Below are 15,131 nucleotides of genomic sequence, written 5' to 3' on the forward strand. Positions count from 1 at the left end.
GCTCTCTTAGAAGGTTCCGTACCCACAACATTTCACCCAGGCCCTGTGACATAGCTCTATACTCTGCTTCGGCTGTTGATTTCGAGACAACAGATTGTTTCTTACTTCTCCATGACACCAAATTTCCTCCAACAAAAACACAATACCCTGAGGTGGATCTTCGATCATCTAAGCAGCTAGCCCAATCTGCATCACAATATCCATCTACATTTAGGTGTCCATTACTTTTAAACCACAATCCTTTTCTCGGAGTGCCCTTCAAGTATCTCAAGATTCTTTGAGCTGCTTCCAAGTGTCCAACCCTCGGATCATGCATATAGCGACTCACTACACTCACTGCAAATGATATATCTGGTCTCGTGTGGCATAAGTATACTAGTCTTCCAACAAGTATTTGATATTTCTCCTTGTGTATGGGTTCTCCAGACTCTGCTGTGATTTTATTATTTTGGTCAATAGGTGTTGAAGCCACTTTGCACCCCAGCATGCCCATATCATCTAAGAGATCCAATGTATACTTTCTTTGAGATAGTGATATCCCTTTTGACGATCTTGCAACTTCTATTCCAAGGAAGTATTTAAGTTTTCCCAAATCTTTCACCTCAAAGGCTTGACTCAAGCATCCTTTCAGTTTTTCGATTTCCGCATCATCATCTCCCGTGATAATAATATCATCAACATACACAACAATGATAGTGATTTTCTGCTCATAATGTCTGTAAAATACGGTATGGTCTCCATTGCATTGACCATATCCCATCCCACACACCACTTGTCTAAACCTATCAAACCAGGCCCGTGGAGATTGTTTGAGACCATATAGAGATTTCTTCAGTCTACATACCTTCCCTTTAGTTTCAGGTCTGGCAAATCCTGGTGGCATCTCCATATACACCTCCTGTTGAAGATCACCATGCAGAAATGCATTTTTGACATCAAGTTGATGCAAGGGCCATCCAAAATTTGCTGCACAAGAGGTCAATATTCTGACAGTGGTGCAAACGTCTCATCATAGTCAATGCCATAAGTCTGACTATATCCTCTTGCCACAAGTCTTGCCTTATATCTCTCCACTTTTCCTTCTGCATTTTGTTTTATAGAGTAGATCCACTTACAGCCTACTGTGTTCTTTCCTTTAGGGAGATCTGTCAACTCCCATGTTTTATTCTTCTTCAAGGCCTCTAATTCTTCCATCATAGCATTGCACCATCTCGGGTCCAACCTGGCTGACTTCCAATCCTTAGGAACAGATACAGTTTGCAGTGAAGCAACAAAAGCCCGAAGAGGGTGACAATGCCTCGTAAGAAATATAATTTCCTACGTCATAGTCATCATAACTCAGTCGCTTTGGGGGCCCAACTTTCCTTATCCCTTTCCTTATTGCAATTGGCAAGTCTAGGATATTATTGGACTCAGTCTGAGATTGATTCTCCTCAGCAGAATCTACACTTGTGCTTCCTTGATTTTCATGTCCAATGGGTTGCTCCCCCTGCCCCTGGTCTTATTGTTCCTCTAGTGCATCTACTTGTTCCCTTTGTACTTGTCTTCTAGAGTATACAAGAGGATTCTGCAGCCATCTTTGTGTTGGTCGGGTCTAGGTGGTGTAGGTGTACCAGGAATTGCAGGAATCTCCACAACAATAGGGATTTGTTGATGTTGTTGTTGGTCACCATCTTGCTGCTCTTGATCACCACCTTGATGTTGCTCCCCCTCTTGAGCATCACCAAGATTTTCAAGCCCCTGGAACAAGCCACTAAGATCACTCTCACCGTCATAAAATGGTTCTGACTCACGAAACGTAACATCCATGCTTACAAATGTCCTCCTGTCAGTGGGACTCCAACACTTGTAACCCTTAAATGCGGAGGAATAGCCAATAAAGATACATTTGATAGCCCGATGATCTAGCTTGCCAACAGATGGTCTGTGATCCCTTACAAAACCTGTACAACCAAAGAGTTTGGGTGGTACAACAAAGTCATTGTTATTTAGAAGGAGTTGGCAAGGAGACTGCATACCTAGAATCTTTGAAGGCATTCTGTTGATCAAATACGTAGCAGTCATAACTGCCTCACTCCATAAGAATTTGGGAACATTCATGGTAAACATAAGAGATCGAGCCACTTCAAGAATGTTCCTATTCTTCCGCTCAGCAACTCCATTCTGGGGAGGAGTGTCAGGACATGAAGTCTGGTGCAGTATACCTTGCGAAGATAAGAAAGCAGCAAAAGGTTTGTTGATATATTCAGTACCATTATCAGTTCTGATCACTTGCACCTGAACATTGAATTGGTTTTTCACATAGGCACAAAAACTCTGAAAAGAAGTGAACACTTCATCTTTGTGACACATAAGATAAATCCAAGTCATTCTGAAATAGCAGTCAATAAAAGTCACAAAGTACTTCATGCCACTTACTGACACAACAGGACACGTCCATACATCAGAGTGCACTAACACAAATGGGGATACACTTCTGATCCCTCTACTAACATAAGAGGTTCGAGTATGCTTAGCATATTCGCATGCATCACAACATAATTTGGTTTTGTCCACTCCATTCATTATATCAGGAAAAACTCGAAACATTTTATCAAACGCCATGTGGCCCATTCGACAATGATGAACTAGTGACATACTCTCCTTTCCTCCAACAATCGCAGCAAGCACAGAACTAGCATCATGCCCCATCTTGTCACGATCTATGTGCCAAAGACCTCTATGCCTGGTTGCAGTCCCAATCTTCTTGCTGCTCTCCCTTTCCTGAATTAAACACATATATCTATCAACTATTATACATGTAGAACTAATGACAATTTTATGTTGGGTGTACATTGCACCGACCCCTCCCCTTTTATAGATTGTGTTGTGCCATCTGCTGTTTGGATAGTGCCTCTATGTGTGGAAGGATACTGAGTATAAGATTCAAACTCACTAATATTCCCAGTAACATGTTTGGATGCTCCAGAATCAAGAATCCAATCTAAATTAGCATTATGAGTGGCTATAGAAACTCGATCAATATTACCTTCATCTTTGTAGACATAGTGAGCAAAGTTCCCAAAGGTTGCTTCACTTTGTCCTTCTTCCTTTGATTGTCCCTGAGAGGTACTAGTAGTTGGCTCTCAAGCTACTGCCATATGTGCCTTGGGTGATATAGCGTGCTGCTGTCCACCACTTCTGTCATACTGATGTCCACCACCTCTGCCATACTGATGTCCATATGGCTGCCCACCACCTCTGCCATACTGCTGTCCACCACCTCTTCCATACTGTTGTCCATATGGTTGTCCACCACCTCTGCCATCACCTCTTCCTCTGTAGCTTCCTCTGCCATGTGTGTATCCTCCTCTCCCCCTACTGGGTGTAGCAAAGGAGGTACACTCATGCTTCAAGTGTCCCTTCTGTCCATAAGTATAGCAGTCTCTCATCTCTTGTCTCTCGGTAGTGTAGAAGGTCGGATGAGGGACAGAATCACTTCCCTTTGTCATATTCAGACGTACTTCCTCTCTGGACATAGCTGCAATGGCTGCTTTGAGAGAAGGAGTAGTGGTTTGATGCAGTAAAGCGGCCTTTCTCCCCTCAAAATCTTGATTAAGACCTTTCAAGAACTTCATGACTCACCGACGTTCAATCCAGCTAGCAGCAGCACTCACACATTCCCCATGGGCAAGTTCCAGAGGATCAACATGATCTAAATCTCCCCAAAGATGCTGCAACTCAGCCACATATGTCATCACAGTTTTGTTTCCTTGTTGCAAGTCATGCACTTTATCCTCAATCTCAGCAATCAACATAATGTTCCCCTTTCCAGAATAGAGATTTAATAGGGTGTCCCATACCTCTGAAGCTTTTGTGAGTGCCTCTACAGAAGCAGCAATGTTATGAACCAAAGAATTAAGCAACCATGCCACAATAAAATAATTTATGGCATTCCACTGTTTCCATTCCGGACTGGCCTTGTCTGCTGGTTCTGCAACTTCACCACTCACACGTTCATCCAGCCCTTTCGAGTTTAAAATCAGCAGCGCCCTCCTTGACCACCGGAGATAGTTGGTCACTCCTTCCAATTTGATATCATTCGCTGGCAGCTCAAGTTTCTGACCGATGTTGGTATGGGGAACGATTGCTCCCCCTCTAGCAGATCCTCCTCCTCCATCTCCTTTGGTAGTGATAAGTTCTGCCAGCTTCTCCAGAGCCTTGGCCAAATCCCCGTTGTCCCCCATGCTTGACACCAAACTAACCTCTCAGAAACACCAAAGGGCTTACCCGCAGGATGCCCTCTTCGTCTCCTTACTCGTCACTGCCTTCCCCTCCTTGCCGCCGCAGCAGCCTGCTCCCTTCCTCTTCCTCCCAGCCACCACAGCAGCCTAGGCTTCCAGATCGGCAGTCTTTCCCGTCGTTGCCCTCACTGCCCCTTGCTCTGATACCATGTGGGCACAGGTGAGGGCCTAACCTGAGGTAGAAGGTGGCTGCAGGGAGGAACTCTCTCAGCTTAGGGTTACAGAGATAGAGGCACCTTATATAGGTCAGGACTGGGCTGGGCTAGATGGACCACAACAGAGAACAAGAAGATAGACTAACAGATACACCAACAGTTATCCAACAATCTCCAAGATCAAGATGGATGGAAAGTTGACAATCCCTCATATTCGTGAATTCATCTCCCTTTGGATCGGAGGGAGCTCCAAGATGTGAACCTTAGTGAAGACGTCGACAATTCGATTGTTTGGAACTTAACGAAAAGCGGTGAATACACAACAACCTCCGCCTGTAAGTCCCAATTCTTTGGTGCCACTAACACCCTCATGAACAAGATGGTTTGGAAGATTTAGGCGCCGCCCAAGATTATTTTTTTTGCTTGATTGGCTATCCAAAATAGGCTTTGGACAGCGGATAGGCCTGAGAGAAGGGGACGGACAAATTGTGGCCTTTGCCCTCTTTGTAAGCAATCTCAAGAAACGACATCACACCTTTTCTCACATTGTCTCTACGTGCACAAAAATGCTTTGGGGTATGATCAAAGGTTGGATTGGGAATGAGCCTATCGACACCAACTCGTGGACGCCGGATCTTTCCATTCACGCTTGGTGGGCAAGCATGTCGACCTATAACTCTCCAAACCACAAGGCCATGGCCTCCATCACTATGCTCACTTCTTGGACTATTTGTAATGAAAGGAAAGCGAGGGTCTTCCGAAATAAATCCGCCCCAACAACGCTACTTCTTAAGGCAAGGATGAGGCAAGTCTTTGGGTGGCCGCGGGCGCCAAGCACTTGAGTATTGTACTTTTGGGAGAGTAATTCGCATTATAAACTTTTTATCTTTGCTTTTGTCTTGTCAAGATACTTCTCCTTAATTAATGAATAGTGGAAAATCTTTTGCCCCGCTTTTAAAAAAGAAAGAAAGAAGGTCACTGAAGTAGCTGGTGTGAAGAGACCTGGATTGCCGCAGTTTAAAAAACTGGGATGCTGTGCTGGGAAGTAAGCGTTCGGTGCCGATAGCATCTGCAAATTTCCTCCAGATCATTTCGCGGCTTGCTTGTTGTAATAGTCTGTTTTGGCTGGTTAGGTAGGGATGGTCTCTTTTGTTTGGTTTGCTTGTGCTTAAACTAGTAGATAACCCCCTCTCTCTCCCGAAACGTTAACTTTCGCGCTGTAGTTTACTTCTCAGTTTGCACATGAATGTCTGAACTTTTCTTGTTGTTCCGTTGTTATGTTAAATGATGATCAGTCCCGTTTTTGGGGAGCCTAGTGAAGAAAAGATAATAGTAAAAAAAATTGTGAGGTCTGCACCGCACAACTTAACTTGGATTAATTGTCTTTCTAGGGGTAGATTAAGCTCCACAGGGTAGTCAGAGTGGCCATGTCCAGCTTAGCGGCGTGTCGGCGTCAACATGTCGGATCAGGGATTCAGGGTAGCCAGGCGGTGCCGGCATTGACGTACGCGCAGCTTACCATTTCCTCGATCGTGACCTACCTAGAGTTGAAAACTCGAAGTCTCGGGCTCAACCAATTTGATTAATTCAGAGGATAATATTACAGATCGGCACAGTTCACGCCGCCGCTGGCAATGTATATTCATGCGTCGTGCATGCCATTTGTGTACACCCCAGCCATGGATCGACCTGGCGTTTAACTGGTCATATATAATCTACTGATTATTTCCTGCAGTCAGTCCGAGATCTTTGACATTGTGATCTCGAGAACTGAGCTCTAGCTCAGTGGCAAGGCAAGCGAGTGTGCAGCCAGCCCACCCGGGTTCGAATCCTCATGCGCGGTAATTTCGCAGCAGGGGCGAATAAACCGGGAAAGTCTCATCCTACCTAACAACGTATAGCCAAGGGAGGGATCATTCCCCCGTTGGTCAACGTTTTTTTGACATTGTGATCTCATTTAGGCTAGTTTTTTTTAGTATTGTTAATTACTCTCATACATATTTTTTCTTAAGTCAGATGTTTGAAGTTTGACCAAGTTTACAAAAAGATATCGATAAACTCCTTCTGTTTGGGTTTATAAGTCCTCCTCAAATTTCGAGGCCAACTTCTACCATGATTTCGAGCAACAAAATATGTGTTCTATGTCGCACATATTATCCCACTGAAAATTTTCAAATACGAATCGGTATATTTTTTATCATATAAAAATTATTATTTTCTTAGTTTGACTATAAAAGTCAAGGGCGGCTTATAAACTCAAACGTAGTCCGTCCATTGGCAAGTTGATAGGAAAAAAACATTTCTTACTAGTCAGGAGAGGACAATGAGGGAGGATGAGGGGTGTGAGAGGGGGCTGACTAGTGAATCAACACTGTGCTGTAGGAAGGAGGTTCGCCGAAGGATGCCATGCTGGTGGTTTTGGAAGATCAAGGGCATGGCGGCGAGGTTGACCTAGAGTTGTCCAATGTAAAAGAAGTACATATGATTTTAGCGCGTTGTGACACTGTGGTGTACCATGGCGGGTGCTCCTTCCATTTTGTGACATGTGAATGTGTTACATTTTTATTGGGAAAAGAAATTCAGGGCCTGACGAGCTCCTTAATTTTAAAAAGAAAAATTCGGAAGCCGGAGAGGGATGGCGTGTGTAAAAAAAGTGTCACTTCGAAAGGCTATTGAGCGAACGCTTGTGAGCTAGCGTTCGAGAGATGTCCCTCATATATATAATCATTGATTTCACGTTTGTGGTATTCAAATAGATGTAAAGGTAAAACCCAAGAATCTTAAAATTAAAATCTTAAAGAAATGTATATTTAAATAATTCAAACTTTTATAAAGAAAACTTAAATTAGAAAAAATAAAATGGTTTGTTATTAGCAAATAAAAATATTTTCAAATAAGTTAACCAAAAAATATGATAATAGAAACGAACATTACAATGTAAAATAGGAATTATTCTGTAAAATCTATAAATTTCGTGAAATCTCAAAAATTATTCCAGAGCAGTGGTGAAATAGCCATTTCTATTTTTTTATGTTCCTACATCTCCTTTATGTTTACTTTGGATTTTCCAAAATTTACCTTCAGATCCCTGTAATTTTTAGCGAATGAAAAATATGTGTCAAAAAAATCCCAAAAGAATGTACTCCATCCGACCCATATTAGTTGCCACTAATATAGATGTATCTAGACATATTTTAGTTGTAGGTACATCCATACTAGTGGCAAATAATATTTATGAATGAAAGGGAGTAATTTTTTTCGAGAATACAAATCGAAGGGAGTAATTGGTTTTCTTGGTTTTCCTAATTATTTTAAGTTCGTATCTTTTTTGGATGACTTGGATGCTATGTCGTCCATCTCTGCCAATAGTTTAGAGAACAAAGAAAGTTTGTTTTCCGCATAAATAAATTAAGATTGATGTTCTGCACAATGACATCGAATGACAGAGAAACTAAAGCTTACTTCGGGCGCTGATAATACTTAATAATTAATGCAGGGGAATGAAGGATGCACGATGTATGCTGACGTGTTGCCACGGGCAGGTTAGGGAAGCTTCCTAATCCCGTTTACCGTACAAAGCCGTACCTATATATATAGCGCACCCACATGCCACGCAAAATTGTCAGCAATTTACCCGCATAGCACACGGAGGTTACAGAGAAGCTAGAGCAGCAGGCAAGATTGAGCATTCACCGATGGCAACCGCGGCCGTGGTGCAGGCATCGTCGGTGTTCGCCGCCTTTGACAAGGACGGCGACGGCAAGGTATCAGCCGATGAGCTTCGCGGCAGCATGACGGCGGCGCTGGGCGAGGAAGTCTCCGAGGAGGAGGCCGCGGCGATCCTAGCTACGGTGGACGCCGACGGCGACGGGCTGCTGGACCAGGAGGAGTTCTCTAGGCTAGGTGCCACCGCCTCGCAAGAAGGAGCGGAGGGCGTCGCCGGGGACGAGGCCGACGACGACGAGGTGAGGCGCCGGTGCCTGAAGGAGGCGTTCGCGATGTATGCGACGGAGGGCGGTGATGAGGGCGCGAGGATCACACCAGCGAGCCTGATGCGGATGTTGGACAAGCTGTTGGAGTCGTCGACAGAGAAAATGGAGTTGGAGGAGTGCCGGGCCATGATCTGCAGGTTCGACCTCAATGGCGATGGCGTCCTCTCCTTCGATGAGTTCATGGTCATGATGATGGGCAATGTGTAAAGGACGTATTTTCATCGGTTTCAGATTCTTTTAGGAAAAATCTTCTTTCGGTTTCAAGTTGTTCATATAGACATTTCATTTGTATGTTGATTTTTGGTGTAAGAAGGCTGTTTGTTCCTTTTCCTTCTTCTACATTTCTTTTTTGTGGAGAAAATTTTGATGGTCGCATTCATAGAGCCTCTTTGATGCAATGGGTTTTTGTACGAATTTTAGAGAATTGATATCCTTAGAAAATATCCATATGTGAGTTGTTTGATCCGTAAAATTGAATCATACTCGTATATGAATAATCAAGAAATCAATATAGATAGGTGGCCGCTAAGCTTCTCGAGAGCTCCGTCTCTGCCCATCTCCCTCTTTCTCTCCGGAGGCTCAGCTACTTAGGTGATTGGCTCCCCAAGTAGATATAGTAGTAGGGTTAGGCTTATAGTTTCTCTTGCTTTCCTGGTGTTCGGCGTGATCCTGCTAGTAGGCTTTATGCCCTTTATTTGAACTTTTGGAGTAAAACATGGGTCTCCCTCAGCCAGATCTGGCGCTACTCAGTGGTCTTTCTTGCTGCATTGCTCCATCGGTTGGAGTCTGATGTGACAAGGAGACATTTCATAGCGGGATCCGTCACCCTGGAGTTTTGCCTATGTGCTTTTTCTCGTGGCTAGCCATTGTGTTGAGGGAGAGGAGAATTGCAGTACGTGCGGCATCTTGCGAAGCTAGAGAAGAAAGACCTTTGGGGTTTGGGCTTGCTCCTTCTAGTGCTGCCGCCCGATACTGGTTGGCCGTCCTCAAGTTTCCGTGGCGAGCTCCTCAGGTAAAGGTTGGCGGAAGAGTTACAGAGGCCAGAAGTCCCTCAAATAGTGGTGGTCCTGACCACCTTCTCATTATGTGGTGTGGTGTTGTGAAGTTCTTTCCAACTGGCCTTGGTGACGAGGGGAAGAAGCAGAGTAACTCTACATCTACAAGTTTGGAGTCTGGTGGGGAAGTGTTCATGACGCTATGAATCTAACTCTTTTTGAGAAAGGCGAGGAGAGCAATTCGACCCGTAGGAGGAGGGTGAGAGGCATAAATCTCTATCTGTTTACGCTTTTGAAAGCTAAATCGGAGTTTTCTTCCTCTCGTTCTGATTGCAAAGGAGAAAGTTTATTATCAACCAGTGGTCGAGTCCCACTCGTGTTCTTTGCAGTCCACAGACTCATCGCACTCTGTTGCCCTAGCTGTTGTTTATCGCCCACCGCAGTAAGACCTTTTATTAGGATCATGCCCAAGGTCTTTGTCATCCACCGACTGCCTGTCCTGGAGGCTCCCCGGCCGGGGAGGCAAAGGGGATTGCTATCGTCACCCTTTCTCCCGGTGTATGTGAAAGAGAAAAAGTGACGAACTTTTTGGATTTTCGGTCTGCGGTTGGTTGGTCCAAAGAACGAGAGTCAGCTTCCTTAAGTCCGTTCTTCCTCAGTAGCTCAGTGGTAGAGCGGTCGGCTGTTAACTGACTGGTCGTAGGTTCGAATCCTACTTGGGGAGATTTGATTCATTCAGAATTCGAAGCTTCGGTGCCTGGGGGCGATTTCTCGAAAGCGAATCCGTTGTCGACTATCATGGCTGAAAAGTAGCTGCTCCCCTTGTTGCTGCCATCTGATTGCCCCGAAAGGTCTACAACCTCCAGGCCGAAGTGCCATGTCTAAGGCCCTTAAGATCAGGAATGTTTTTGCTCCCGTTGCTGTGCCTCAAGTGGCTTGTTCCCCGAATGTACGTGCCTAGGCTGAAGCTTGGTGAAAATGGAACATGACTTGTTGCATTGTGTAAATTAGGTCTAAGGTTCTCTACGCGAACTATCATGACATGGTTGTAACGTTCTTTTTCTTTGAAGTCCTTGTAAATTGTAACTCCGCCTACGGTTACTAATGTAAGTTTTCCATCCTTCGAGATTGTTCCCCATTTGGAGAAAAAAAAAATCATATTTCCTACTCCCTCCGTCTGGTTCACAGGGCCTAATCTAAAAAAATATTTGTCTCATAATACCTTTCTACTTAGACTAGTCATAGTGGGGAGTAACATAAAGTAGTAACATGGTGTATGTTACTACCCTATGTTACTACCTTCATAGTGGGTTGTTACATATATATGGTGTCATGCATGCTATATTTATTAGATTGTAGACTCATCTTGTCTTGAGAAGTGTGATGTTATTGTAACATAGCTAGTTACCACCCCACTCTCTTTCTTCATTTATTGATATGCCATGTCACCAAAATGCTTTGGGGTGTGTGATGTTACTATCTATGTTACTCCCACTATGAGCAGCCTAAAGCATGCATGCATTTAATTAGAAGTAGTAACCCCCTCTAATTACTTTCCATCTTTTTTTCTCCTTTTTTAGCTGACTAAAACAAGCTAGTGCATGCGGGTGGGGTGGGAAACCAAAGAAGAAACAAAACTGGCCTATGCATGCCTGCACAGCTCGCGTGAGATTGGATTCCATGCAACGTGGTAGGTCTATTCCAGTTTAGCACAAGACTGTTAGCATTCCTATTAAATAGAGAGTATACCTGATTGGAGAGAGGTAAGCGTTGGCCAGAGTTTTAACGTCCAATCAAATTTTTGCATTGGTCATGATGCAAAATCATATGAGCCCTGTGAACCGGGGACGTGGGAGTAGGCTACATAAAGAATTTAATATCTAATAAATTCTCTTGGTAAAAATATTTTGTTTTCCCTATGCCGCATTAAACAAACTTTGGTGCAAATAAAAGCATGTATGATAGGAATAAACATGACATTGTACTATGTTTTTCTTTCATATCCTGTAATTTTTTTTTATCTTGTTACACTACAGGAATGGCAATATATGCCGACGGCCAGAGCGTACGCCGACGGCCAAATGTCGGGGCCGTCGGCGCTCAGAACGCCGACCGTCGGCGTATACTTACAGTCGGCGTAGAGGTGGATACGCCGAGGGCAGCCGTCGGCGTCTACCTGGCCCTCGGCGTAGTACCGGCATCGCCCCTGCTCCAGCCCGCACCGTCACCGCCCGCTCACGGCGTTAGCCAGCGCCGAGGGGCACCCTCGGCATAGGGCATGCCCCTCCTATGCCGACGGCCACCCTCGGCAGTCGGCATATAGCGTTTTTTTTTCTTTATTTTTCTCTCTCATATTACTTTATATTATATTTCTATTATTTATTTACTAGTGTGAATTATGTCAAAATGGTTCTATTTTTTAAAAATTCGTAGATGGCATATGTAGGTCCCACGGGTGAACGAGCACCGTCAGCGCGTACGCCGACAGCCGCGCCTACGCCGACGGCATGGTGCCATGTGCCGAGGGACCTGGACGCCGAGGCGATACGCCGAGGGCTGCCGTCGGCGTCTAGCTCGATTCCTATAGTGTTATTTCTTCGATCGGTCAGGCTTGTCATGAGCTAGCTTTTTTTGCGAGGTACATGAGGTGGTAGCATTTGACCCTCCTAGTCTATTTATAATTGAGGCATTTGAACCTATCGTGCTTAAACTAATTAATCTACTAACTAAAGGATACAATTTTACTGATGCTAATGAAGATGGGCAATGTTCATGCCGCCGTTGACGATGCATGTATGACTCGTGCATGCCATTTGTGCATACGCAGTGATGGATCACTGCCGCTTAATTAGCCATATCTTTACAATTCTACAAATTCTTTGGTTGACTGAATTATTCCATCCATTCCGGTACAATCAATCTTTGACTGTTTCTTCATTCTGATTTTAGTGTTGTTGTTGCCTTGTTAGTTTCCCTCTATCTTTTTTTATTTTTTGCATGATTACCTTCTACTATATCTCTGTGAACAAGTTCTTCTGGTTCGACCTGGACCAATCTGCACCACAAGAACCACAAAAGAAGACGACCTCAAATCTTGCTGAACAAGGACCACATTATTTGACATCTGAGATGCTCATATCTTAGCTAACATGTATATAGAATTAATTTATTCGTCAACCATGTCATCCTGATATTAACGTGCACTGTGCATGACTTTTTCCTCTAACCTTCCTCAATAGTTAATAGCTTCATTTGCTTTCACATATATGGAGCATGATATATGTGTCTCTAGCTAGACCCTTCCTCGATAATTAACTATTCACAATTATTATTAACTCGCTCTGCTTAGTTGATGCAATTAAGGGAACTTGATACGCGTATGACACGCGGAGCAAATAAATTACATAGGTATAACTGTAGGTAATGAATTTGAATTGTGCCGACTGCTAACGTGGTGGCTCTTTCTTTGTTGTCGACTCGAATGTCAGCCTCATCTCTCGCCATGCTCCTAGACCTTATCAGTTCTTGCATCAAGTTGCATATGTTAGTAACTGATCCACTATTATGTACCCAAGTACTGTTAGGAGTGTCGACCAAAAAAATGTCTACAACATTTAACACAAGTGTAGCTGAGTCGAAAGTCATACTCTCACCCTTAGCTTTGTATGCTAGGTACTTAGTGCAGTTTCTCGTCTGTTGATCATCTTCCTTATATTTATAGTAAAAGAATATTGAACACGGAGACTTTATTGGCTTAGTCACTGAGGCGGCGCTTGGATTAGGATCAAACACACATCCTCCCTTAGAATTTGCCAGTTTCTTCGAGCAAGAAGTAGATGTAGTATACTACAACACGGAGACTAAGCTATCTCTAGTTGAATTGCTTTCATTTAATTGTTTATATTTACCTGATCGTGTGGTCGATATTTTTGGTAAGCAGCCTCCTCTATTATATACGGCATGAAAATTGGGCCATTGCAAAGCTTTTATGAATACAATCGCAATGGTCTGTAGCTAGAATTTTTTAGCGCATGACCCATGTTTTGTTGGTGAATTCATAGACGAAGTTAAACCTTAAACTACACCTGTGCGACATGTAAAGCTTTCTAGTATTATAAGGTTGAAGGGTATACAAGCTATAGCTCACCGTGCACTGCACTGCTAGGAGACACAGATGCCTGCCCATGTTTATAGATAAGCATGAGCAAGATTGTGAGTGTGTCCATATGCTAGGTCTTACACGATCTTGGGCCAGCGAAACCAACGCTCCGATCCTTATTGTCCCACATAGCTCCTAAACTAATGTGTCGGCACGTCCATAAGCTATTATAAAGCAACACTATTCATAAGAGGTCATGGGTCATCTTTCTTAATAGGATAGGAGGGGTCACATGTTTATGTTACATATGTGTTTTGGTTAATCTCGGGCGTGAGAGTAGCCTGTCTATGGTGTAATAGGGCCGTGGCAGGACAACATACTCCGAATTGCATAGCATATCAAAACCCAGGTGTCTGAATAGAAATCTGCGTGGACTTACAGTGTTGATCATAGTTGTGAGGGTGGTTTATTAATAGATGACCAATGGGTGAGAGTGAGATTTGTCGGGTTTAGTTTCGCATCAATTTTGGGAGTAGAGAGCACGGTTGGTCAAGGTGGGGTGGCCTCTCTTGTGAGGCTAGAATTTTTAGTTTTGGGGGGGGGGGGGGGGGACATGATCCAAGGTCTCTTGTAATTAAGCATGTATTATTCGCCTGGACCCTGGTGTAGCACGTCAATGGTGCATCGTAGCTCCGAAGCTGGTTGAATTTGTCCTGGAAGTAATTGCAGTTACTACATAATAAGAGCTCTAAAATAGTTACACCTAAGTGCAAATCCAAGTAAGAACGTCGAATTATGAACCTCAAAATTCTGCTTCGCATGGTGTTCTACGAGAAATATTTGAAATTTGTGTATCCTGGTAATACCCAAGTGTAAGCCCCGGAGGCAAGGGTGGTTGTTTTCTACTAAACTAGGCTTTGGCACTCCTTCTTTCCCCATCATCGTCAAGCAAGGCACTCACATAGTATAACAACATAAGAAAAAATGGAACTCTAAGGAGAAATAAATCATTCTTCTAGTCCTATCAATGTAGAGATTATTATATGTGAATCACTTCTATAATAAGCAAAGTGTTTCTGGTGATTTTGTGAATCTCTAGCTCAATATATCTAGGTTATATGAACAAATGATCTATTGCAACAAAATTATATGTACATCTTGAAAGGATATAAACTTGAACATATATCCTAATCTATATTAAGAGAAATAAAATATCACAATATGACCATTATAAACAAATCTATGGCATGCATGAAATGTTCCCTAAAACACATGGAATGGAAATAAAAGAACAAGATTACCACGTGATTGTCCGTGTAGGTTTTAGAGTGCGACGATGTACTAAGAAAAAATATGAGATATTTGTGTGCATGTAGAAAGAGATTCTTATAACTTGAGAATTCAAAATGATTAGCTCTCAAAACATGAACCCTATTTACGATATGTCTTCATAGTCATGTCTGTTTCAATGAAAGCTTCAATACTATACCCCATATGTTTCAACAAGAAAATCGCCTTTAAAGTTGCCATCCGAGGATTTATGAAGTTGCCATTGTATTGGTATGAAAGTTTCTAATTGGTAACTTGTTACAATTGGTAATGTAATG

General features: G+C 43.2%; 1 protein-coding gene and 1 non-coding gene across 2 annotated transcripts; both read left to right on the forward strand.

The window, feature by feature from the left end:
- The first annotated feature begins 8,079 nt into the window (after positions 1–8,079).
- LOC127304848 (probable calcium-binding protein CML25/26) lies at positions 8,080–8,754 on the forward strand. The gene has a single exon (XM_051335421.2). The coding sequence runs from the start codon at positions 8,134–8,136 to the stop codon at positions 8,635–8,637; it is 504 nt and encodes a 167-aa protein (XP_051191381.2). The 5' UTR covers positions 8,080–8,133; the 3' UTR covers positions 8,638–8,754.
- Positions 8,755–10,077: 1,323 nt separating this feature from the next.
- On the forward strand, positions 10,078–10,149 carry TRNAN-GUU (transfer RNA asparagine (anticodon GUU)). The gene has a single exon. It is a non-coding gene; the product is annotated as a tRNA-Asn (tRNA).
- Positions 10,150–15,131: the final 4,982 nt, after the last annotated feature.

This window comes from Lolium perenne, chromosome 5 (assembly GCF_019359855.2).
Source record: "Lolium perenne isolate Kyuss_39 chromosome 5, Kyuss_2.0, whole genome shotgun sequence".
NCBI classification, from domain to species: domain Eukaryota; kingdom Viridiplantae; phylum Streptophyta; class Magnoliopsida; order Poales; family Poaceae; genus Lolium; species Lolium perenne.

Coding starts and splice junctions, on each gene's coding strand:
- LOC127304848 (XM_051335421.2), top strand. CDS start 8,134: ATGGCAACCGCGGCCGTGGTGCAGGCATCGTCGGTGTTCGCCGCCTTT.